Here is a 26,277-nt window from a genome sequence, read left to right as displayed (position 1 = left end):
TTTATATGTAATAGAGAAAGTACAATTACATTGTATATTTTTCCACAGTATTTATTATTAAATATATTTCTATAACAAACACAATACTAGAAATAATAAAACTGAAAAAAAATCACCTGCAGTGAATGGAATCTGAAAGTCAAAATAAGCTAAATCACTGAAATCATCTTTTCTAATGTACATACACTAAATTAACACTTTGATATAGAATGACTTTCATAGCAGAATAATGTTGAGCTTTGTTTTCCTTTACTTCTCTAGGAAGTCTCAATAATAATAATGATAGCACTAACAAATACAAAATACTTAAAGTCAAGATCTTAAAGTTCTTATAAAATCCTTACATAACTACTGTTGTAATCTACATTTTACATGTAAGGAAACTGAGATACAGAGAAGTTAAGAAACTAGATCAATGTTTAACACCTGAGAAACCATGGTTTGAACCCAGAAAACTGGGTTCCAGCACCTCATACTAGAATACGTAGCACATTTTTATTCTGGAACTCATTCTCTCAAAGCTAGTAGTTCTCATATCTTTTATCTTGGAGTTAGAAAGGACATGGGGCTCATCTGAGCTAGGCTCCTGCCTTCGGGTGAGTAAAGTAGTATCCCAAGTGAAATGACCTGTTCAAGCAAATCACAGAAACAAAGACTATCCTTGGTGAGACTTCATGGATCTATGCAAATTCTACATTTGATTAAACTAACAGGAATAAACACTGACAGAAATTAAATCAAATTAACAGAAATAAAAGATAGAATTGAAATTTGAAGTTCACCAAGGAGATAAAGAAATGCCATTTAAATTAAATTAATAAACATTAATTAAATTAACAGAAATATAAGATATAATTGGAATTTTGAGTTCACCAAGGAGATAAAGGAATGCCATTTTAAGATGCTGTATCTAAACATACTGTATAAGGGTTAAAGCTGAGACATTGTTTAAGGGCTATTAAGTTTGTAAAGCACCATATTCCTTCCTGCACAAGTAGAGAGAGGAGTATGATTGACAGCATACCCCCATACATTGTCAGTGACTTGTGCTTTTGAGCTTTCTAAGGGTTACCATAGCAACTTCCTGCTGTTCTAGTTAGCATTCCTCTTTAATAATTGCAAACTTTGAGCAAAAGAAAAATTAGATCTTAATCAGAAAAAAAGTTTGACTTTTCACATCAGGATTTCCTTTTTTTAGTAAACTCTACCCCCAACATGAGGCTCAAACTCACAACCCTGAGATCAACAGTCACAAACTATCCCAACTGGTGCGTCTCACATCAAGCTTTCTTAAATCCAAATATTTCTCTGTCAACCAACTGTGGAGAAAATCCATATTTCTTATAAATTTTATTATTGAAGCTGTGTTGTATCTCATTCATGCATTCATTTCTTCTACACTGCTTTTGAGTGACTGACAGTGCTATAGTCCACTATATATATATATAGCGGAAATTTTAAAATGAGTGAGAGACACTGGTTCCTTTCAGGCACCTTATTCTGTAGTGGGGAGATAAATATTAAAAACTTGTGTTTCAATCTGAAGATGAAATCCAGAAAACAATTGCATTCATAATAGCATCAAAAAGAATAAAATACTTAGAAATAATTTTAACAAGAAGAATGTACAACTTATACTCTGAAAACTACATATCATTGTTGAAAGAAATTTTAAAAGATCTAAATGAATGGAAAAACTTTCCAGGTTCATGGATCAGAAGGTTCAAAATTAATATGACCATTGTCTCCAAACTGATCTACAGATCCAACACAGTCCCTATCAGAATCCCAGCTGACTTTTTTGGAGAAATCTGCAAGCTGATTCTAAAATGGCTATGGAATTTCAGAAGACTTAGAATAGCCAAAATAATCCTTTAAAAAAAGAATAAGCTAGGAGGGCTCATACTTCTCAATTGCAAAACTTTCTAGAAAACAATGGTAAAAGACAGTGTAGTCCTATCATAAGAATAGGCATATAGATCAATGAAATAGAATTGAGAGTCCAGAAATAAACCCATATATCTATGGTCAACTGATTTCGACAAGTGTGCCAAGACCATTCAATAAGAAAACGATAGGCTTTTTCAACAAATGGAATAGGACAACTAGATAGCCACATGCAAAAGAATGAGGGTGAACCATTACTCCACAGCATGGACAAAAATTAATGCAGAATGGATCGGAAACCTGAATGTAGCAGCCAAAACTATCAAGAAATGCATGCTCTACCAACTAAGCCAGCCAAGCACCTCAAAATTAAAAACTTTTATGTTCAATGGACACTGTCAAGAAATTGTTAAAGGCAGCCCACAGAGTAGGTGAAAATATTTGCAAGTGATATCTGATTAGAGATTTTTATCATAAATACATAAAGAATGCTTACAAATCAATAATAAGATAACTCAATAAAAATGGGACAGTAATTTGAGTACACATTTTTCCAGAGAAGATGTACAAATGGCCAATTAGCACATGAAAGATGCTCAACATCATTAATCCACAAAAATGCAAATCAAAATTACAATGAGATACTACTTGACATTCCCTAGGATGGGTAAAACAAAACCTCAGGTAACATTAAGTGTTGGCAAGGCGAAGACAGTGGAATCCTTATACCCTGCTGGTGGGAATATAAAAGGGTACGGTTGCTTTGGAAACAGTGTGGCGCTTTTCAGTGATTCAACCTGGAGTTACAGTGTGACCCAGCAATTCCACCCATTAGTATATACCCAATAGAAATGAGACCATGTGTCCACATAGAAATTTGAGCCTGAAAGTTTATAGCATTATTATTAATAACAGCCAAAAGATGAAAACAGCCTAAATCTCTATTAACTGATACTGGATAAGCAAATGTGGTATATCCATACAATGAAATACTATTTGGCTATATAAAGGAATAAAGTACTAATACTTGCTATAAGACAGATGGACCTTAAAAAGATTATGCTAAGTAAAAGAAGCCATCACAATAGAACATATATGATTTCATTAATATGAAAGTCCTGAATAGGGAAATCTGTAGAGACAGAAAGTAGATAGTGGTTACCTAAGGCTTTGGAGTGCTGGGAGATGGGGAGACCTTGAGTATGTGGTGGGGTGATAAATAAAAAGATTGGTTTGTTTTTTTTTTTTTTTAAGGTGATGAAAATGTTATAAAATTGCCTTGAGTAATGGTTGCACATATCTGTGAATACTAAAAAACCTCTGAATTGTATACTTTAAGTAGGTGAATTGAATGGTATGTAGATTATATTTCAATAAAGCTGCTGATTTAAAAAAATGTAGGTTACGTGGGGCGCCTGGGTGGCTCAGTCTGTTGAGTGACCGACTTCAGCTCAGGTCATGATCTCACCGTTTGTGAGTTCGAGCCCTGCGTCAGGCTCTGTGCTGACAGCTCAGAGCCTGGACCTGCTTCAGATTCTGTGTCTCCCTCTCTGCCCCTCCCCCTCTCATGCTCTGTGTCTCTCTGTCTCAGAAATAAATAAACATTAAAAAAAATTTTTTTAAATGTAGGTTACAAAATAGTTGGTAAATCTGGTAGCAGAGTTATAAGTATACCAGATCAGAACTTTAGTTCAGTGGTTCTCAAACTTTTTAATCTTAGAACCTCTTTACACTCTTAAAAACTATTGATGATCTCAAAAAAACATTATTTGGGTTGTATCTATTGATATTTACCATATTACAAATTGAAACTAAGAAATTTTCAAATATTTATTTACAAATTCTGTTAAAATAATAATAATGATCACATTATTGTAAAATAATGATTTTTAAAAAATTTAGTTAGAAGAGTAACATTGTTTTACATTTTTCCTTAGTAGGAAACAGCAGGTTCTAATATTGGCTTCATTATTCAATCCATTGTGATATATTGTTTTGGTTCAAGTATGAAAAGAAAATCTGACTTCACACAGATACATTGTTGGAAAAGGGAGAAGTGTTTTAGTAGCCTTTTTTTTTTTTGATAATTGTAGAGATTCTTCAGTATACACTGAAACTCGAAAAGTAATAGTTTTACAAACATTACAAACATTACAGTGTGAAATCAAAAACTGTGAATGAACTTTTTCATATTATGCTACACTAAAAGGCATTCATTGCTTTATCTTGCACTTTGAATGGGTCTTTTACTCATTCAAGATATTGACATATCATTCCTTGGTCATTTGGAAGGTATCGGTTGGTTCATGGAGTTATGCCAATCTTCCAAATATTTGCACATTTCATTATACAATATCAAACAATCATATTAGTTAATATCAGCACCATCTACAGTGTTGTACATGTCACCAGTTTACTTTTATTGCTAATTAGTTTTTGAGCATAAAAATATACCACAATTTCTTTATTCTTCCACCTATTTATGGACATTTGAGTTATTTCCAGATTGAAGCCTTTATGAATAAAGCTGCTATGGACATTAATGTATGAGTCTTTGTACAGATACGTATTTTCATCTTTCTAGGAATCACATCCCTCTAAACCTTTTTATTTTCAGTCTTTCACATTTTAGCCATTATAGTACACTTGAACTGTATGACACTGTGATAATTTGCATTTCCCTGACAACTAATGATGTTGATCATCTTATCATATGCTTATTGGCTATTTTGCCCGTCTTCTTTTGTCTAAGTCTTTTGTTCATTTTTTAATTGGGTTATTTATCTACTTATTATTGAATTATGAAATTCCTGAAATATTTTCGGTATATCTTTGCAATAATTTCTTCCAGTCTATGGCTTGCCTTTTCTAATAACAGTATCTTTTGAAGAGTTAAAGTTTTTAATCTAGATAAAGTTTATCTTATTTTTTTTTAATGGTTAGCAATTTCTCTCTCCTACTCCTCCCATTTTAAAATCTTTGCCCTCCGTAGGGTCTTTTTCCTGTTTTCTTCTAAAAGTTTGATAGTTTTATCTTTTACTAATTGAACAATGTAATCCAATTTGAATGTTTTAAACGACTGTAGTTTACATTCTCAAATAGTTTTTGACTTATTAGTTAACATTCTATGTTAACACACTTTACATTACTAGTTCTATTTTTATTAGAGTTACTATTTACCAAGGTACTTATTGTCTGCCTCAAACATGTGATTTCATATAATCTTATGTATCTAATACTTTGTAACCTCTGGGAAGTCAGGGCCACATATTTATAGTTTTCTTTTTTCCAGGTTATGTTTATGAAAGTAATACATCATTAAAGGCAATAAAGTATAAAAATTCATAGCACAGTAACTAAGCTTTTTCTAGATGTTTAATAAATGTTTAAGGAATAATGATTCTTACTTAGGAAATCATTTCTAATATCTGATTGTTGAAACTTCTTGAATCTTTATTATAAATTTTTGTGATTTTAGATCTTTTTTCTAGCATACCCAAACCCTTCCTGCAAATGGCCAATTTATTATAATGTCATTTAGTCATCTTAATTATATACAGGATATATCAGCATATTTCAAGTCTTATTACTGAAAATTTAGGTATAAGTAAGATAAGAATTTTGCCTCCTTAGCCAGTATAACTTATTTATAATTGTTATAAGAGGATGATTTATTTTTCCTGCAAAGACTTTTTACAGATTTTGCATGAACCTAACTTATTATTGTGAGTTTATAATCACACCAATATCATAGGGAAACTCCTTTCTCTAATCATCTTAGATATTCTACACATACTTGTATTGTTTACATTGTTAATGATGTTAAGTCATTATAAAATTAATACTTTAATACTAGTTTGGTTAGCTTTCATGAGCTTCTTGATTTTGATGAGAAGTAAACCTGGAACAGACTTATCAAATACTCGTAAAAATACTGCTACTCTTAGTACCACTACAACTGTGCTATTACTGTAAGCATTTATTAGGCACATACCACATGCGAAGCACACTGCAAGCGTTATGTCCTTGAATATCCACCACAAGCCTTACCTCTATTTTTACAAGGTTACACAGTTAATAAGAGGCAAGGCTAGTAATGTTCTACCTCATGTCTTCCCCTGACTCCAGACTACACCATCTTCACTTTTAGGTTATATAGCCAGCTGCCCTAATCATCACAAAAACTCTGCAAGATAGGCATGATGCCAGTTGCAAACAAGATTAAACTGAAATTAAGCGATGCAACAAAGTCACGTATTTAATAACATGTTAAAAGCTAGTATCAAACTCTGATCTGTTTAAATCTAAAACTTACTCTTTCCTCCCTGTCACACTACATCTTTATGTATCTTGAATTATTAACTACTTCTGATGGCAGTAACTTCCCATGAGGAAAAAAAAGTTCTAGACCAATGTTGCTATTCAGCATTTTTAAAGAGAAAACTATCATTGTAAAATTGTTGACAAATTAGTACATGTGAAAGATTAAGTAAAAAGTTTCATTGCAGTCAAGGGAGGAAAAAAGGATGGGAACATATTTCCTTATGTGTAATTGCAAAGCAAAGAAAACAGTTATGAAATAAATACGTGTATACATGTAATTTTTTTATTTTTTCCAAAGGGACCTATGCAAGAAAAAAGAAAAGAACATTTTTCTAAAGCTATTTTGGTGGCCATTATGTTCATTATTTAGAAGGAGATTCCAAACCCATTGTGAATGCTTGTGACTGTGATCCTTGCGGTCTCTGTAGAAGGAAACAGCCGTCATACTGTCAGGTGTCCTCAAGTCATCCTGTCTACGTCACCAATTAAATAATGATCGAGGTGATTAAATGGACTAGATATCTAAACATTATGCAATATTTGCATTTTGGTATTTTACAGATACATTTAAAACATTGTATAACTGGAAGAGATATCATTTAAATTTATGTTTTTTAAGGTTCTAGTAAAAAGACTATTTTGAAATGGAAATAGGAAAATGGGGGGCCAGACTTTGGCGATGAGTATAAGGTTAAATAATGTGACCAAGAATTAAGACGTATTCCTCAAAATATAAAAAAAAAAAAAAAAAAAAAAAAACTGCCCATCCATCTACAATTTTCACATTTTCCATAATATCTTTTCTACGCAATTTTTCTACCTATCCATTTTTTAATGTTTTTTAAATTTATTTTTGAGAGAGACAGAGAGAGAGAGAGAGGAAGGGGCAGAGAAAGCGGGAGACACAGAATCCGAAGCAGGCTTCAGGCTCTGAGCTGTCAGCACAGAGCCCGATGCAGGGCTCAAACTCACAGACTGTGAGATCATGACCTGAGCTGAAGTCAGACACTTAACCGACTGAGCCACCCAGGCGCCCTTCTAGCTATCATATAGTAGTTTTCTGGTCCTAATATCAGTTGAGGTATTAAAATGTATATATATTCTTTTGCTCTATGACTATAACATCTCATTATATATTTGTTTTTATGTCAAAGTACTTAAGAGAACATATAAGATTTAAGAGTTTGCTTCAACCAATCATGATGTAAACAGGGGATAAAACCCAAGAACTCTTAAAAACCAGCGAAGAAAACCACAAGGTTTAGGGTAAGGAAAGGGAATAAGAACCAGAAGCAGTATGCTCACAAATCTAATGAAAGACATATGAATACACAGAACCAGGAGACTGTGAGTTTATTTAATAAATCTTAGATAGTACTTTTTATGAGCCAGGTGCAGTCCTCAAATTTTTTTAAATATTAACTCATTTTATCCTTACAGTAACCCCATATGGTTGGTGCTGTTATTGTCTCCATTTTACAGATTAGGAAACAGGGGACAAAAAAGTTGAAGTGACTTTCCCAAGGCCACACGGCTAGTGAGTGGCAGGATTTAGACCAAAGCAGTACCCTGTAAGTACCATACTCTTAACCACCATGCCCTGCAGCTTACTCAATAGAAGTACTAAAAGAAGGTCAAAATTAAGACACAGACTTGTGTACACAAGGTAGCATTTAATGATGAAAGAACCTGGGCTTTTGGAGACAGATAGACCCAATTAGTCATACGGTTTTAGTCAGGTCTTAACATTCTCAACCTCATCTTCTTCATCTTTTAAAAAATGGGGTGAGGAATACCTAATTCAGAGGATTAGCAAAAACATGTGCTGACACAGCGCTAACACATAGTAGTCACTCAATATATGCGAGCAATCATTACCTTCACTATAATTACTTTAAAGAGACTTCCAAAGATGAAAATTTGAACAGAGATCAGGCCATAGAAATAAGGTGTGCAAGTTCATCAAAGCAGTAGAAGTCCTCAGCTTTCTGTCTCTTTTTATGAAAGTCTGTGACAGAATCTTCTAACAGGTCAGGCCTGAGATAGACCAGGAGGCATGCATGAAGTCAGGTGACCATCTAAGTCATAGTAACATCACCATGTTGTTCCAAGACTCTTCTAACATCGTACGTCAACTTCCTCTCCACTATGACCAGTGCCATTCCTATAGACTCCAAGTCAGAATTTAAGTGGTGATTGAATGTCTAAGGGTAATTTAGCTTATTCATTCATGAACAGATATTTATTGCTGAGGCACTAGGCACTCATGAGGATATAGCAGTGAATAAGAGAAACAAAATTACTATCCTTGTGGAGGTTTTTTAGCAATGTAAAAGACAGTATGAATGGAGCAGAAAATTAGTATATGGAAGGTATTTACAGGCTTGAGCTTGGAATTTGATACTAAAGTGGTTTCTGCAAGAAATAGAAATGTAGTTTCATATCCTTGGAAACAATTAAACATCTATAGGTAATAGAATTGTGATACTTTTATTTGAATATGTTGTATAGAGTATCACTATGTTAAAAGTATATAAATATCTATATCTCTTAAATTGGTAAAAGAGCCAATCAGTGTTCTTACTTTAGTTATTAGCATTCTGTCAGACTTGTACAGTAATGATTAGTTACCCTTTATTATACTTTTGGCATGCTTCCCATGTTTAATTTCATTGTAGGGAAGGAACACATAGTTAAGGAAATTGCAAAGAGGAGGAAAAGTTAAAATAGGGAAAATAATGACATAGATTCAAAACTGACTTGAATTTATTATTATAAGACTTTTGCAAGTAGAACGAAAAAGAATTATTTTTAAATTTGCATTTGAAATATTTTGTATTTAGCCTGACAACTTTGAACTTAGAATTTTTTATTTTCTTTAGGTTAAAACTTATTTCCATAACAGCAACAGGGAAAAATAACAAACACACATTGAAACAAATACATAAAAATAAACTCTAAGTATCTGTTAAGAAAATGCTAAAATTGTCCATCAAATATATTATGACTATCTTAAAAAATATATAGTCCTAAACAATTTTCCTGCAAGGTTGTTATATTACTGATATTGTCTCCTTCTAGAATATAATTTTAGCACCTGCTCAAAGACATTGTATTAAAAAATGTATGTGAAAATGGCCAAGTTAAATAAGACTTTGTTACATGCTAAACTGTGGTATAAAGTGTCATTAGAAAGAGCAGGACTACGGACGGCTCCCCCATATTCGAGCATTACCCAGTTCCCAGATCCCTGCTGTGTAGTTGTTCCACTCGCCAAGAAGCCTGTTAAAGAGCCCCCAAGAGCATGTGTACAGCCCTCCATGTTAATAGTTAATTGGTGAGGATGGCAAGATGAGAGGACAGCCGAACATGTGGTCTCTCAGACTCAAGCCGTAGACAGACCTTTAGTTATAATAACAGCAGCTGCTCACGTTCTCACAACTCAACTGTTCAAAACTGTTGTCGAATGAAGGTTGCTGTGGATTGGGAAAAAAAAAAAAAAAAGGGAAGGTCACATCTAAGAAAAATAACTAAAACCCTACCTTGAAACTCTTACTATTTAAGTATGAGAATATTACTTGAACTTTTTAAAACTTAAGTACAGATTTCTATATTCAAAGCTGTTCTATTTCAGACACATATAACACTGCTGCTTTTTTCCTATTTACTGTTAGAAACAGAAATGCTGGTGCACTGCTCGAAACTTTTTAATGAGATTTTTTGCAAAGTGACACCTTTGAAGCAGTTACAGTAGGATGCTGTTCGATTTCCCCATCTAGCAAGATATGAAACTATTAATTTTTTTGGTTTTATAAATGGAAACTGGCTTCCTATAGTGAAATTTGTCATCCACCTCCACATTATAGAACATTTTGTGCCTTTTAAGTTAATTTTATTTTCAATTCCCAGTGACAGTTGTGTACTTGAGGAAAATGATGACCAATAACATTTATTCTTTTTGAAATTAAAAATTTAGTTTTATGCCTTGTTATGATTTCCTTGGTAAGGTGAAAGGAAAGTAAGTTTCCCTTAGCTTCTGCATTTTGTTTACATGATCTATGACAGGTTGTTGGTGACTTGTTTTTAGTGATCAAAAGCATTTTTACTGGAAACCATCAGGAAGTAAGTATGGAAGAACTTAGAATTGTGATTCAAATGGAAGGTGCAAATATTTTTCTGTGGCTTTCTCACAACTTTCCTTTCAGGAAGAAAATGTACTTTTTATTATTGCTAACTTACTCAAACTGTTGTAATCTACTTTTTAAAGAAATTTTTAAATATAAACAACAGCCTAATAAATTACTCCTTAACTATCATAATGAAGGGGTGAAAACTTCTTTGACATTACTCACAGTAAAATATTAAATAACATTTTCTCATTCTAGAATACTTCTCAGTATCACCAGCATTTAATGTGTTTGCTTATCAGACATTAGTTTATAAACTATTCAAACTTTCTTTTATTCAGAACAGATTTCAGATTTGAAAGTGTCCCAGAACATATTTTGATTGGTCATTATCGTCATTTGCTCCATTAACAGCCTTGCTCAGTTTTTATCCTATAATCAATGTTTTCCAACAATTTGATCTGTGGACTTCCCTCCACACCCCCGCCCCACCTATCTGTTTGGAAAATACCATCACCAGTATGTTAGTTTGTACCAAGGAAAATTTATTTTCTACAGAAAAGCAGGAAGAAAGTGCTTTGCTATTTATAACATCTCTTGAAAATTGAGGAAGCTTTTATTTAGTGTGTTATTTTAATTGATATATCTTCCAATTAATATCTTACAGCATTAATATAATAAAGTTTTGAAATGAGTGAATGTTTCAAAGTAGAGAAATTCAGAACAAGCCTTTTCACATCCATAAACTTTTGTGTTCATGCTGAGTATCTTAGCAGCTAAACTGTAAGTCAAGTAATGGACTGCTTAGAACTAACCACTAATATGGGATTATGAAATGTGGACTCCAGTGGCCTTGTGAATTTCTCTCAGTGTGAAATCTTTTATTCTTAAAACAAGAACTAAAAATAATTGCATGATAAAGGAACAACAGACTTTTATGAGTTTACAACTATAAAATTTTGGAAAATATTTTTAATGTAATTGTTGATAAGAGCATCATTATAGGAAAGCATAACATCATCTCTGTCCCATAACTTAATCTATTTTAAGTGCTCTTTTTAAATGTACTTTATTAAGGAGAAAATTTAAGGATGAAAATTAGAGATTAGATTTAATCTCTTGATCATAACTATCAATTACTAAAGGATAAAGTCAGATATTCTGGCTGTCAATTTTTCATGAGTTCCTTTTATTTTTCTAGATCTTCTCAACTACTCTAAGGTAGATTGTAAGAAATTAACATTTTTAAAAGTATAAAAAGAAGCAATCTTAAGAAGTCAACTGAATCATACTAAACCTATTTTAATGTTATGCCATGTATGTTGAATTGTAGTTTTTGAAAATTTAGTAACTTCATATGAGTCTGGTGTACTGGAAACAGAGTCTTTTATTCTTTATAATAACAAATAATAGAGAAATAGGTGTTTCAACTTTGCTACCATAGGCTGCTGATAAAAATCTATAAATTCTTATAGCTCCAGTTTTTTTTCTTCTGTTTTATATTGCACATGCTGGTATCTGATTAATTTTTTAAATCAAATCTTAGCATGTATGCATTATACATACGTATTGAATTTACTTTCTTGGTCAAGGATGTTTGAAGCTTTTTACACAAATAAACTCCAAATTATCTGTAAGTTTCTGTCTATATAGAACATTAATAGCAAAATATATACTATTTTATCTTAATGTAAATATGCATATTAAATAAAAGCAGGATATTTTAAATGGTCAATAAGATAAATGTGCATCTTTAAAGGAAAAAAAAATGCCACTTTAGAAACCTTTTGTTATACTTAACCTAACCAAAGCATATTCAGCAAGCCATAAAAAGAAAAATAGTTTTAATGTAAAATGTTTTTTTTGTTCCAAAATAACTTTGTGATGTTACAGTTCATATGGTGATTCATACTGTACTTCCTTGTGGTGATGGTGGTTGTTAAAGTACTATTTAGAGCCAAAATTTTTAAAAATATCAATGATAGAAATAGTGAAACGTCTCATCACAGTATGGAGATTGAGTCATCTGTTTGGGCATATGGAATCTTTGGCTGTGGACTGCAGTCTTTATAATGCCCAGTGTCCAGGCATGGACACAACTGTTCTGGGAACAGAAGCAGAGAGGGACCTCTGTGTTCAGTCCACTTGAACATGATAGAAGAAAAAAGGGGAAAGGATCTTTAACGTTAATTATCTTTATTATAAACTATCTTTGAACTTGATCACTTTTTATGTACAGAAAATAAGTACACCTGTATGTAATTTGCATTTATTTTGCAAAAAAAATTAGTAAGTTTTTAATCTTTGGTGTTACAAGCTCTCTGAAAAATACCTGTGAGAAAATGTAAGTTTTGAATTATTCCTATTTGTATACTTTGATGCATTTCCCTTAAAGAAAGATTACTGTCTTCAAAAAAAGATGATACTTATTTCTTAATATTGAGATGAAATATGCTTGTAACTAATTATAATTTAAAGCTCTTTAAATATCAGGTCATATATTATATCCCAGTATTATGTTTTAGCCCTTTGCTATTAATTACATTATTATTACTATATAAAGTATTTCTGCTTCTTTAATAATGTTTTCGCACCCTATGTAGTTAATCTTTAATGTTGAGGAGGACAAGGGGAGAGATTAAATTAGCCTTGTAACCTCTTTCTCTTCCAGGCTGATGATGGAAAATAAAAGCTCTTAGCCACAAAATGTAACACTTAGAATTAATATTTAATTAGACTAGCAAATTGTACACTGTGGCTAAAAGCTTCCAAAGAGTTGTTAGTGCCACAATTGACCTACAGGTTTAATAATAACTCACTTCTAGAAGCAAGTGCCAGTTCAGCATAGTAGAGCCACTGTAAGAAAGTCCTGAGAGATTAAAATCAGCAAACCAAATGGCAGGCAGGGATTCCTGGGATGGAGCCTTCTGGAAAGCTGGGAGCTGGAATAGCTTTTAAGCCAGGATTCAGATGAGAACAGTGGGTGAAAAAGCTGATCCCTCCTGTTCTGGGAGCTTCTGGTTGTAGGCCAAAATCTTAGAACAGATTTTTACTAAATGTTTTTGCTGCAGCTATTAACTTACATTGAAAATCAAATATTGAATAATTTTTCTGTAAAATTTAACAAATTTTTTGTGTAAACATTAGTTCTTAATTTCTTACATATTAGTACATAATATCTGTAAACTCAGATCATTAGATTATCAGATAGGTTTGGCGCTGTACATCTATGCTCTTTTGCTGTGACATGCTGTTTCCTTGTTCCCTGTATAGTTGATTTATATGGTTCATTTCTATATTATTTCATTACGGGGCATTATGCAGAGCCTGAGAAAGAGATTGTGAAGTCTGTACCCAAGAAATGTTTTTCTTCAAGAAGGTACATATCTCAACAAATATAAATTAAAGGCATTTTTAATTTTTAAAGGCCTTATATTATAAAAGCAATGCTACATTTGCTTATGCTTATGATGCAATTAAATTACAAGACAAATAATTGGACCTCCTGGTGAAACATTGGATCCTTATATCTCTGAGAAATTAATCTGGTGAAAAATAGAAGACCATGAATTTGAAAATGTGCAAATACAGAACAGCTAACTTAAGAAAGAACATCTTACATAATTTATTGGTTTTATCTTCAATAATTAAAGAAAAGCTAAGTCATTAGTTAAAAATTCAAGCAGATGAGAACCTTGCCAGCAGAGGGAGTAGTCCTGTCTGCCGTCAGGTTCCCATCATTTTCCCACCTGCCTCAGCTTTTTTCCCAGCCAGTCTCCCATCTGGACCTGGCTCTGTCAGCCTGTTCCTGATGACAGGCTATAATTTTATACTCAATATGGGATTATTCTAAGCTGATTTTAAACTTTAGTATCTTTAACCTACCACGGCATCACAAACATCAGCTGGATGCTCCGTTTGATATTTGGATATTAGCAACTGTTTTTCCAGGCAAGCTATGAGCTTTTGGACATCTGTGAATTATCTGAAGGGTTTCAAGTATAAAGTAGTAAGCAACAAATTTCTGATTTGGGAAGCAACCCATTAAACATTTTTAAAAAACAAATAAAAATTTCTATATGAATGATTTCCATAATATGAAACTAGATGGTATATAGTTTATGAAAAACTACCTACAATTAATTTGGAATATTATACTATTATTCAATTTGGCCTATTCATTATAATATTTTGTTTACATTATTTATAAGTTTTCAGAATATGTAAGATTTTTTTGATGTTTTATACAATAACCTATTGGAAAAGAAAACTGATGTAAATAAATGTTCTGCAAAGCATGTACTATTTGAAGCCAGTGTAAATGTAAATAATGTTTCTGAAAATAACATCATGTGTTCTTAAAAAATATTTTCATGCCAAAACTTAGAATACTAAGTTCAATCAGATGGGAATCCCAAAAAGACATGGCTCCATTGCTTAATGCTAGTAAAAGTGACAACTTAGCAATTTATTTTGCCTTTCAGGTTAAGTATATTTACCATTAGCTCCTTTGTGGATATGTTTTTAAAGCATTAGAAAAAGGAACCAAAATATGTTTGATTTATGATTTCCCATATCAGTATATGATGCTACCAAGAGAGTGTTATAGGTAGAATTTTTTTTTAATTTACCTAAGTTCCACTATATTTTAAAATTCACTGTGTGACTTTGAATAAATTTAAGTATTAAATCTGGGAAGAATTAATCTAATGCCTTCATTAAGGTATTATTACAATTATAAATATTTATTAGTATAATTATATTTGGTAAAATTATATTATTTCTTAAACTCAAAAAAAAATATGAACAGAATTATTTTTCCCAGTTTAAAATATTTTTAATAAAAACAAAATTTTAATCTACAAAAGTAAGTGACAACTCTGGAGAAGATAGGGGGAGGTTTGTAAAGTTACAATAAAAACAATTTTATTATTTCATAATCTCAATTTCTATAGAAGGTAGAACTAAATAAGCATAGGAAAACAAATACCTCATTAAACATCTATAGATTTATCCTTTTGTCCAAATTTATTTTTTTATTATATCACAAAGAAATGTCATAAATGCTAGTGTGGTTGTGTTTCTATGCATGTCATTTTTCAGGAAAATGTTATTATAACGAGTTGTTGAGTAGTATACTTGCTTTTCTTGAGATTCTCCTTCCTCCCCCCACAACACACACACACACACACACACACACACACACACACACACACACATTATGTCACATAATACGTTCAATCATAAAGTAACTTAAATATTTCTTTAACTTTTCAGTATTAACTTAATAGTTCTTTTGCACTATTGTAATCCCAAATCTGACATGTGTGCCATACTCAAATGGGGGCCCTACCCTTATATTGTGTATTTGCTGTCTCTCTTATTTGAGTAGCTCAAGAACTTATTCTTATTTGAGGCATTGCATAAATGGTTAATGTCAACTGGTTTATGCTTTTCAAGCTTCTTAATAATTAAGTGATTGGTTAATTACATTTTAATTCTCTTGTTCAAAATCTTTCCTGGGAGTATATTTTGTGTTAGTCCAAACTGTATCTTTTATGTTGTTGAGATAATTAGGTCAAAGAAAGTAGGAAAACATTCAGGGTTTGAGGTATTCTGATTGTTACTTTGTTACTCTAAGTAGGTATCTCAACTATTTTTATTAGAAAATGGAGGGAGCTTTATATGGCAGTAGTTGAATTTTTATCTCTTAAAGTTCATAGTTTTGGCTTAATGAGCTCTGAATTGGAAAGGAGCATTAATTTAATCTTCCTTTATTTAAAATCCATTTAATGGATTTGGCATATCCTAATAAAGAGGTTACCATTCTATAAAAGAAAACAGGAAACATCCTATGAAACCAAGCAAGAAACAATCAAAGGAAAAACTCTGAAATTTTTTGTGAAATTAAAATTGGAGTAAAAAGGTAGTTGACTGGACAATCTGATTTGCCTTTTTTTAATTTGCAACACCACTTGACATAATTTAAATTTAAATAATTAATTAAGAAATTCCACTGCAACAGAAAGTTTTAAGAACCTTTTATGTAACTTAATACAATGCTATTTGAGACTGCCAGCAAACTCTTAAAACTCCTGGACACTGGCTCTCTGCTCTTCTGGCTTCCCTCCTAGTCATATCTTGGCTACTGTCCAGAGCTGACAACTTTCACCCAAGAGTGAAGGGAGATTTGTCTAGTATAAGGAGGATTTTTGAGCCATCCTAGATTTTCACATCCAGATGGGCAAGGAGGAGGGCTGGCAGTATCATTGTACATACTTGGGTGATGTCATTGTGCCATGCATGAATATAACCATTAATTTACTCCTACTGGTAAGTCCTGAATGTCCTTAGTCAAATGTTCCTTATTAGAAAGTGTAATGTAACAACTTCAAAGTCAACACAAAAATTACTCAAAGTTTATGTCTAAGTAATTGATGCACAAACACCTTGACTTCTCCATTTCCAACTACATATACTGCAGACCAAAGAGATTTCACATCTTGGCTAATAACATAAAAACACTTAGAATCTATTAGGATGAGAAGGTGGAAGTTCCAGTTTCAAGGCCTCTGCTCAGATTATTATGCTAAGGCTTTCCAAACACCGTGAGTTATATTATAACAATTTATTGTCCATAGTGTATTCTTCCTAAAGTGAATTGTTATTATTATGCTTTTGAGGTTATTTAAAGCTGTTAATTTTAGATTCTTTTTAAGTAAATTTCACCTACCCTTATCTAAAACACCACTTAGTATTAACATTATGATTTGAAAGGCAAGAGTGGTTTTAAAGTATGATCATACCATATCTTACATATTGATACCATACTCCCTATGAATATACCATACTCCCTATGAATCTCAGAGGTACCAAAGTAACCTGTAACACTAATTTAACTTTCTAAAAAATATGTACATTTACATGCCCAAATATCTTTTATGTTTTGTTCATAACTGGAAGACTGAATGAGTTTGCAGTTAAGATAAAGATTATCTCAGTCAGGAATTTAGATGTTATTGTAATTTCCAGTATTTCTTATTCTACATTTTTTCAATATCTGTACAACTTTCACCATCCAGTTTACCACATTACATAAACTCTTTTCCAAAACTGCTGTGCAGAAAGCAGTAAGGTCACTGTTAAATATAACTTATTTTGTGGTAATGATTAAAACTTTTTTCTTGCTGTAATACTTTATGAAAGCTTTTATAATAGGATTTAGTTTGTAGTTAATAACTGTAGTATAAACCTACAGAACTTAGAAACCCAATAAATGAAATATATGCATAAGTTTCTGAGATTTCTAAATCCAGGCTGTATACATCTTTTATTTTGGAATTCATTAGTTTTCCTCTACAAAGTGGATAGTTGAGTTTTTTTTTTATCTCCCCTAAATTACCTTAAAAAGAACTATAATGTTAACAAATATTACAGGGTGTTAAGTGGTTTATTAGTAAATTTTAGGGTTAAATTGAAGAAAGAAACCCTCTTTGAAATAAATATCATGTTGTCCATTTAAATATACAGGACCTTGCTTATAGAATGCTAGAACACTAATTCCATCCTTAAACCTTACAATTTCTATTATTAAAATAATTGAGAAATCTCTAGTTTATATCACTACAATTCCAAATAGATGAGTTCTAACAAAAATTGATTTTTATCATTTAGATTCAGATATTTAGATACAAAGGCTTAGACTTGTATTTATAGATAAAAGGAAATCTGACCTTTTGATTAAGAAATATTGTCAGTAGCCTTTATAAGTGCTTGTTCATCTGAGGGTCCATGACAGGAGTACTCTTCCCAGTTGAGTTTATCCTAAAAATGAAATGATAAGAGCCTGCTGGTTGTTATCTAAGATTCTTCTTAATGGGAGAACCACATGGTTATTCTTCATCTCCCACTTGTTCTCACCCTCTACAACCAACCCAGCCACACCCCACCCCCACCCCAACATTGTTCAGTACTCAGCACAATGAATCATTTTCAAGTTGACTCATTGTGAACTGTCTCCCAGCTGTTGGAATGTCTGGCAGACATTTTTGTTTGGGTGAAGAATAACTGGCTGAAACCCAACCTGGATGAGTTTGATATAATAGTCTTTGGCTAAAGAAATATTGAGAGGAACTTGTTTATGGCCTCTGAAGCCCCTGTTATTCCTGGAGTAGGACCATTCCCTGTGGCATAGAACTGAAAGTAAGGAATCAATCTGGATTATTTTCTCACCATTGAATGAAAAATTGCCTTGGAAAAAAAACAGACATTTTCAAATTATGTTTTTCTGTACTCAGTACCCACGTGATTGAGAGTATTAAAGCCAATTAAGGATAATTATTTTTACTGGTTTCTTTTAGGAGCACTGATTCAAAGGCTAAAACATTCTGTATACAACACACATTTCCACTTACAGAGGAGTTTCAAAGACTGCCCTAGGTATGAGTTAAACAGGCATTTCAGCATAATGTTTAGTGACAGAAACTACTATGTATTTCTGATAGAGTCAGGTAACATTAACAAGCTTTCTTTTATTTTTCATTCTGCAGTCTTTACAAGGGAACCTAAGAAACAGAGGAATACCAGTAAGCTCAGTAGTCAATCATGTTTTCAGAAAGTGAACATACTTGATTATGTTTGGACTTTCCTCTAACGGGACATAATGTTGGACTGAAATTTTCCTGTTTTATATTTCCCATCCTTTTCTAAAGATTATTTTTAAACGGGTAGACATTACCATTGTATAAAATGGGAGTTTCAAAATTATAAAATTTTACAAACAGCAATTTTTTCAGCTTATCTAGAGCTTCAGAGCAAAAGTTTTTTTCTAAGATGTTATCGACTTAGACCTACCACTATGTCACAGGCTAAAAGGAATACTGAATTTCTGTTAAATAAAATAATTCAAGAGAACCTATAGGGTATTTGATAATTATATTTTTAATGATTTTTTATAGCCATGGAATTCTGGGTGTTTTAGAATGTTTGCTACTTAAAATATGACTTCTTTTTTACAATATATTATTTAGCAATATTTTTGGTTCATGTCTGGTTGTGTTGGGAAGGAAAAGGTAGGCTACTAGTCTAGTGCTAGTCATCTACCGTCGTTTCTTTGCCTTTATTGTTATCCCAGAGCCAAATAGCAGCATCTGGAAGGAGAGAATAGAAGACTCCAGAGGTGGCCATGTTGCAACCTCTTAGCTAGACCCTTCCGCGTTTCTAAAATGCTACAGAGGACCTCAGCTGTGACAGAGCTGGAACGTGGTCCCACTTGACAGATGATAATGGGACCTTGCCTTACACATTATACCATAATATCTACTGCTTCTGAATCCTGATGTCTATGAGATTTAACAATGGGCAATGGGTAAAGTAATTTGAAATGTAATAGTGTATGAGGATAAAGGTAGGCTTGCCCCTTAAGACAGAAGAAAAATAATTTATATTCTCTACCAAAACTAAGGTATGTCTCCTCAGCTCTTCCAAATAGAAAAGCATACCAACATAGGCTGGAATTTTCAATTAAGTGCATACTTTCACCCATTTTCAGCATGTGGTAGCCTTAACTTTTAAGTTATTTCTCTGCATTGATATTTATCTCCTCTATAATTTGTCATTGAGATGGCATAATGGCACTGAATAGATATTATATTTTTAAACATGAGTGTTTTGTTTTCTTGTTTTGCAGAATAAAGCAATTATTTCCCGTGTTACAAACTTGTCAGATACAGTAGTTGGTCTAGAATCATTTATTGGTTCTGAGAGAGAAACCAACCCATTATATAAGGATTATCATGGTAAGCATTGCCTTTATAATGAGAAGAGAATATCCTGATTGCCTCTAGGGTACCTGAAAGCATTGTATCCAGTCATAATATCTACTGTCAAGTAGCATGAATTTTGTTTTATAATATATCTATTAAATGTTTTCCCGGGGCGCCTGGGTGGCTCAGTCGGTTGGGGGTCCGACTTCGGCTCCGGTCGTGATCTCGCGGTCCATTGAGTTCGAGCCCCGCGTTGGGCTCTGTGCTGACAGCTCAGAGTCTGGAGCCTGTTTCAGATTCTGTGTCTCCCTCTCTCTCTGACCCTCCCCCGTTCATGCTCTGTCTCTCTCTGTCTCAAAAATAAATAAACGTTTAAAAAAATAAAAATAAATAAATATATGTTTTCCATTTGTGACCATTCTTTCATGGCAGCTTGTCACCAAACTACATTAAGACTACAGACTATGGGGGCACCTGTGTGACTCAGTTAAGTGTCTGACTTTGGCTCTGGTCATGATCTCATGGTTCGTGATTTCAAGCCTTACATCGGGCTCGCTGCTGTCAGCATGGAGCCTGCTTCAGATCTTCTGTTCCGCTCTCTCTCTGCCCTTCCCCCACTTGCATTTTCCTTCTGTCTCTCTCAAAATAAACTTAAAAAAAAAAAAAAAAGACTACAGACTATGGTAACTATTTGAAAGGAGTCAAACCCAAATACTTAGGCATGGCTCAGTTAGATATAAATGTTGTTGTCCCAGTGGCTTAAACTTGTCATGAAATCAGTTGTACTTATTAGCCATGTTTGAAATAAATATTATATTAATTCTAATAATAATAGCTTATATAGTGGTTTATGCTTTATAAAGCCTAGCTATATGATAAATAAAATTCATACTGTATTATACTCTATTGTTTTTTTTCTTTTCTTTTTTTAATGTTTATTTATTTTTGAAAGAGAGAGAGAAAGAGTGCATGAGCAGAGAGGGGCAGAGAGAGAATCCAATGCAGCCTCTGCACTGTTAGCCACCCAGGCACCCCATACTGCATTATATTTTTAAAGTCCTAATCACACTTTCAGAAAGTGAACATCTTTGATTACATTTGGACTTTGCTCATTTTGTTGAGTTAGGAGCAAATTTTATAATATTGCCATGCCCTAGTTTAAACACAGGTCAATTAATCAGATTTTTACTTATTTTTTTTGAAGTTTCTTTTTCTTTTTTTTTTAAGAGAGAGAGCATATGTGCACGTGAGCTGGGGAAGAGCAGACGGAGAGGGAGAGAGAATCCCAAGCAGGCTCCGTGCCCAGCACAGAGCCCAATGTGGGGTTCAGTCTCACAACCATGAGATCATGACCTGAACTGAAATCAAGAGTCAGATGCTCAATCAACAGAGCCACCTAGGTGCCCCTTATTTGAAGTTTTTAGTAGTGTTTTGGTCATTTGATTAATTTGAAGATTTTTTAAATAAAGATTCTTAAACAGAGCCGTTGAGATAGGAAAAGTTTAATAGTTTTGCATATCTTAGCTCTAAATTAAATATGGAGTATGGTGAATGATGGATTTTTACCTATTTGTGCTGAACACATATTAATTTTTGCTGTTACTATTGTGGACCTACGGTACTTTCATGGAAACCTTTAAAGACTGAATAGCTTATTTGAAGCCACAAGAAAATTGTATAAGATTGTGATTGCAGGACTATGGCAATTCCTAGAGTCGACAAAAAAAAAAGATTATAAGATACTTTATATGATAACTGCCAGTGCTTTGAAGAATCAACATACAATCTTTAAAAAAAAAAAAACAATAAAATAGCACAATCTAACAATCAAGTATTATTTAAAGGCTAGAAAATATAAGCTATGAACAAAAGCTACACAAAATGATTTGCCTCGTGATTATTAACTTACATAACTTCAAGTATGCTATATGCCCAGATTAACCCTATATATAATTATTTAATATGCTATTGTCAGTATTATAGGAAGAAGACTAATAAGTTTAAACTATTTCTTTTTTTTGTTATTGAACTCCAGTTGACATACAACATTGTATTAGTTTGAGGTGTACAAAATAATGATGTGATAGATGTAGGTATTGTGAAATTATTGCCACAGTTAAGTTTAATTAACATACATCACCTCACATAGTTTACAGTATTTTTTTCCTAGTGATGAGAACTTTTAAGATCTATTGTCTTAGCTACTTTCAAATGTACAATACAGTATCATTAAGCATAGCCACCATGCTACACATTACATCCCTAAGACTTATTTGTCTTATCATTGAATAAACTATTTTTCATTTTTTATTATGCCTATTTTCTTTTAAGACAACCTAAGTTAATTATTACCTTAATAAATTATATCTTAGTATCATTTGTAAGTATTATGACCCAATAAATTTAGTAAAATTATATTTTATATTCCAAGTCAATCCTTTTGATTAAAACATTTTGAGAGTGAAAGGCTGTGATTTTTTTTGTGTGTGTGCTGAAATCTCTGAATTAATAAATGATTAACAGCAGATTCACGAGTGGTTTTGACCAGTAGCGTTTCTGTTAATATGAAGGACCTGATAAACTATATTTATTCATTGTGGGAGGCCTCCTGATTTAACAACTAAACAAGTACATACCAAGTTAAAATAAGGAATGTGCTAGTGAAAGTCTGCTGTGCTTATTTCTAAAGTATTTTACTAAATAGCTCTGAGATCTTTTAATTTGTATCTAAAAGCTGTCTTCTTAACACTTGTAGCATTTTTTTAAGTTTAATGAATTAAATCAGATAGTTCAGTGAATTATTTTTGAAGGAACCATTTAGAAAGTTAAGCATCTGGAGGTTTAACCCTTTTAAGCTAAAACAAATATATACATTACTAAGCATTCAAACACACACAAAACTGTGCACTAGGGAAACAGTTCTTTAAATAAGATGTGTCTAATTTGCTCAGATTTGGATTTGCCTTCTTCTCCCATGTTTAGGGATCAATATCTTTGGGATGATGATTTTAAATATGGGCTGAATCAGGCAGAGAGATGCACTGAAGAATCTTGCATGTCTTCATCTGTGGCAAATGACCCCGAGTTTAGTCAGAAACTGCATTAAGCTGCACAAAAGCCATCCAGTGCCCTTGTCAGGAAAAATTAGCAAGTGTTTCTACTGACAAGAGGCCAAAGCTCACGGTTTACCTAGCACTGTTACAAAGCTTATAACAGCTACATAAAGGTCTAACATGCCACAGAAATGAGTGTCTTGGGATGGCATAGGGGTTAATGTTTGATCCTAGAGTGAGCTCTGAAATGTAGTTTTCTTCAATGGTTTGCTCAAGTCATTAATAAGGTACAAAATGAAATACTTTTCACTAGTGCTTCACTGGTTATCAGTAACCCATAAGTCTTGTTTTGCTGGCTGCTTACTGGTGCATTTAATAAAATAAAGATCACTCAGTGGTGCCGTGGGCAGCATGCAAGGTGATAGCCATATTTGCTTACTGTAAATACAAGAGAAAATCACACACAAACCGGCTGTAGTTTTGACAAGTATTAAGATCCCTCTTTACATCTGTACTTCTGTACCAAAGTGCAATTAGTTTTCCTCGCACAAGGATTTCTGTTTATCTTATTCTGCTTGATTACTTGAGTATAATCACACCATTTGCTTCATTGCTCCTGGTAGTAAGCTCCAGTTTTAAAAGGGGAGGATGCTTGTGTGTAAATTTACAGGATTCTGCTGTAAGACTCTTTGATTTATGTATCTAAGACAGTGTTTTTAAATTTTTGTTCTTTTAATTTTCTTTTCACAAGGTTTGATTCATATTCGGCAGATTCCTCGGCTTAATAACTTGATTTATGATGTATCCGATGTCAAAGACTTAGCTTTTAAATTAAAAAAGAAGCTATTCACCATTGAGGTAAGAGAGAATTTTTATATTTTAGTTCATGGTCTTGAGGTTAAATAGTCTATGCGTGTGTGTGTATATATATATGTCTGTGTGTACACATATATACATACACACATATATATGTATGTGTGTGTGTGTGTGTATATATGTATGTATGTATGTATGTATATATATTTTTTACTTTAATGAAATTCTTAGAAAGTGTTTCCTGCTAATATTTTTATGTTCTTTTGGTGTAACAAAAAAATGTTAGACTATCTTATTTTTCCTCTTTTAATGGCATATCATTAGAGTATAGCAAAAAAGACTTTGTTTTCAATATTGTTTGAAGTAAGCTCCAAACTTCTATGATAAGTATGGCATGCGTATTTCCAAGGCTTTCAAAACATATTTAATTAAATGTTAATGAGCTGTGCTTATTTGTGTGTGGAATGTGAATGCTACCCACAGTTGTGTATGGCTAAGAAAAGAGGATCCTTACCTATATTCTAAAAGCAGTTTTCTTTACTATTAATGAAATCACCTTTCCACTTTCCATGCTGAACAAAACAAAGTAAAATTTACACCAATGTCTTTATGTAAATTTTCTACAAAACTTAAACTTTTTTTGTGACCTTTATGCAAGCAATACTGACAGAAAGTAGTAGTATGAAAGATTTATTTCACCTTAATCTTGCTAAAGAGCAAATGAACATAGCACTATTAAGCAATTAGAGTTGATGTATTTATTAACGAAATAAATGCTCAGGGAGAGATGGCTTTTGGGTGATGTGATAGTTATCAGTATAGTCTGTGCAATCTTTTTTAACAAAGACATAAAACAGCCAAGCAGCCTTGACAAACCATTTTGTTTAATCTCTTTTCAAATGAAAAGCTCTTAAGCAGGCCACTTGTCTTAACTGCTTGAAACCATAAAAAGAGAGAATTGCCACCAATAAATTAGCATAATTTTAACTTCATCACCAAATGATGGTCAATGTGGCTTGGCACTGCTTTGGTGTTTGGGACTTCACCCTTAAGTGACCACTTTGGCCCTTTTTTGACCCTCTGCCCTCTTTAGCTGGCCACTTGATAAGGTAACTTAATGGTTCTCTCTCTTTTTCTCTTTCCCTTCACATTTGCAAGTAGCACTAACCTATAAATCATTGTAAGGGCCCTATCCAGTGACAAATTAATGTGCCCTCCTCCTAATTAATGGTCATCAATGTCCTTAATTATCTAATCCTATTGAGAGCAGTTAATAGTTAATCAGGCAGCCAGTTCTTCAAGCAGGCCATCTCTGCAGGAGTGTTAGAAGTTTCTCATCTGGGGATGCGCCCTTCAAAAGCCACTTAGAGCCAAGAGAACGAGAGTGTAGAAATACTGATTCTTGAGCTAATTTGCTTTAGTTCTCAAAAGAAACCATTGAAATGGAACCCAACACTGTAATTGTTCAAACTTTGTTTCAGTTTTTCTGATAGAATACTGAGAAATTTACCATTATTATTTACCAATATTAAGCAACATTTTGCTGAAAAATTTTAAAGGGATAAAGTTATAGTTAGTGTCACAAGGAAAGCATGCCTCATCATTTTCTTTTAAGTTGAATTTATATTTTTAATGAAAGATGTAAATTGTTTTTTTTTTTTTTCCCTCTATATGACATCTTTCTTCCAAGATGAGTATTCTGACAACCAGGTCTAAGGTATCAAGTCTATCATCATACAAACTAAGCAAGCAGATTCCCTAGTGAAAAAAATATTGTACCTAGAGAAAAATGTAGCACTGTAGTGTGAATCATGTTTTCTCTGTCTCTGTCTCTGTCTCTCCCACTCCCTCTCCCTCTCCCTCTCCATCTCTCTCTCACACACACATATACAACACATACATGAACACATATTTGGTCTTTTATTGGGGATGAAGGATAGAAATAGAAGACCTTAATAATGTCAAGTGGAACCTCTCCTTTGATAAATTTAGGTTCCAGTAGTGACTACACTTTACCATTGGAGCTGATGTAAGATCTTTTATAAACCACATAGGTTTCTGTTCCACTTCCTCTCTTCTATTCCCAACATTCTAAACCAAGAACAATTAGAATTGATCACCCTGTGGTTTGGAAGCAATATTTGAAAACAAAACACAAATAGATGGTTGGTTTTTAAAAAGTTAATATTTAATACAGGTGATCAAATCCTTTACCTTTTTGACTTATAACCTAATCAATAAGGTATTTTTATACATAGAAAGGTAGGTAAAACACATTCCAAATAATTTATTTACTTATGCCATAAA

General features: G+C 32.8%; 1 protein-coding gene across 2 annotated transcripts in view; it reads left to right on the top strand.

Moving 5' to 3' along the window:
• Positions 1-26,277, top strand: part of ELP4 (elongator acetyltransferase complex subunit 4) — a 243,747-nt gene that overhangs the window by 95,626 nt on the left and 121,844 nt on the right. For both annotated transcript variants that reach the window (XM_049648806.1, XM_049648799.1), the window contains exons 8-9: positions 20,026-20,134; positions 23,906-24,012. In XM_049648806.1, the coding sequence (XP_049504763.1) occupies positions 20,026-20,134; positions 23,906-24,012 (216 nt within the window). The remainder of the gene's footprint in view (positions 1-20,025; positions 20,135-23,905; positions 24,013-26,277) is intronic.

This window comes from Panthera uncia, chromosome D1 (genome assembly GCF_023721935.1).
Source record: "Panthera uncia isolate 11264 chromosome D1, Puncia_PCG_1.0, whole genome shotgun sequence".
In the NCBI taxonomy this organism is placed as follows: Eukaryota; Metazoa; Chordata; class Mammalia; order Carnivora; family Felidae; genus Panthera; species Panthera uncia.
Note: the sequence above shows the minus strand (reverse complement) of the source record. Positions and strands in the feature narration are given on the sequence as shown.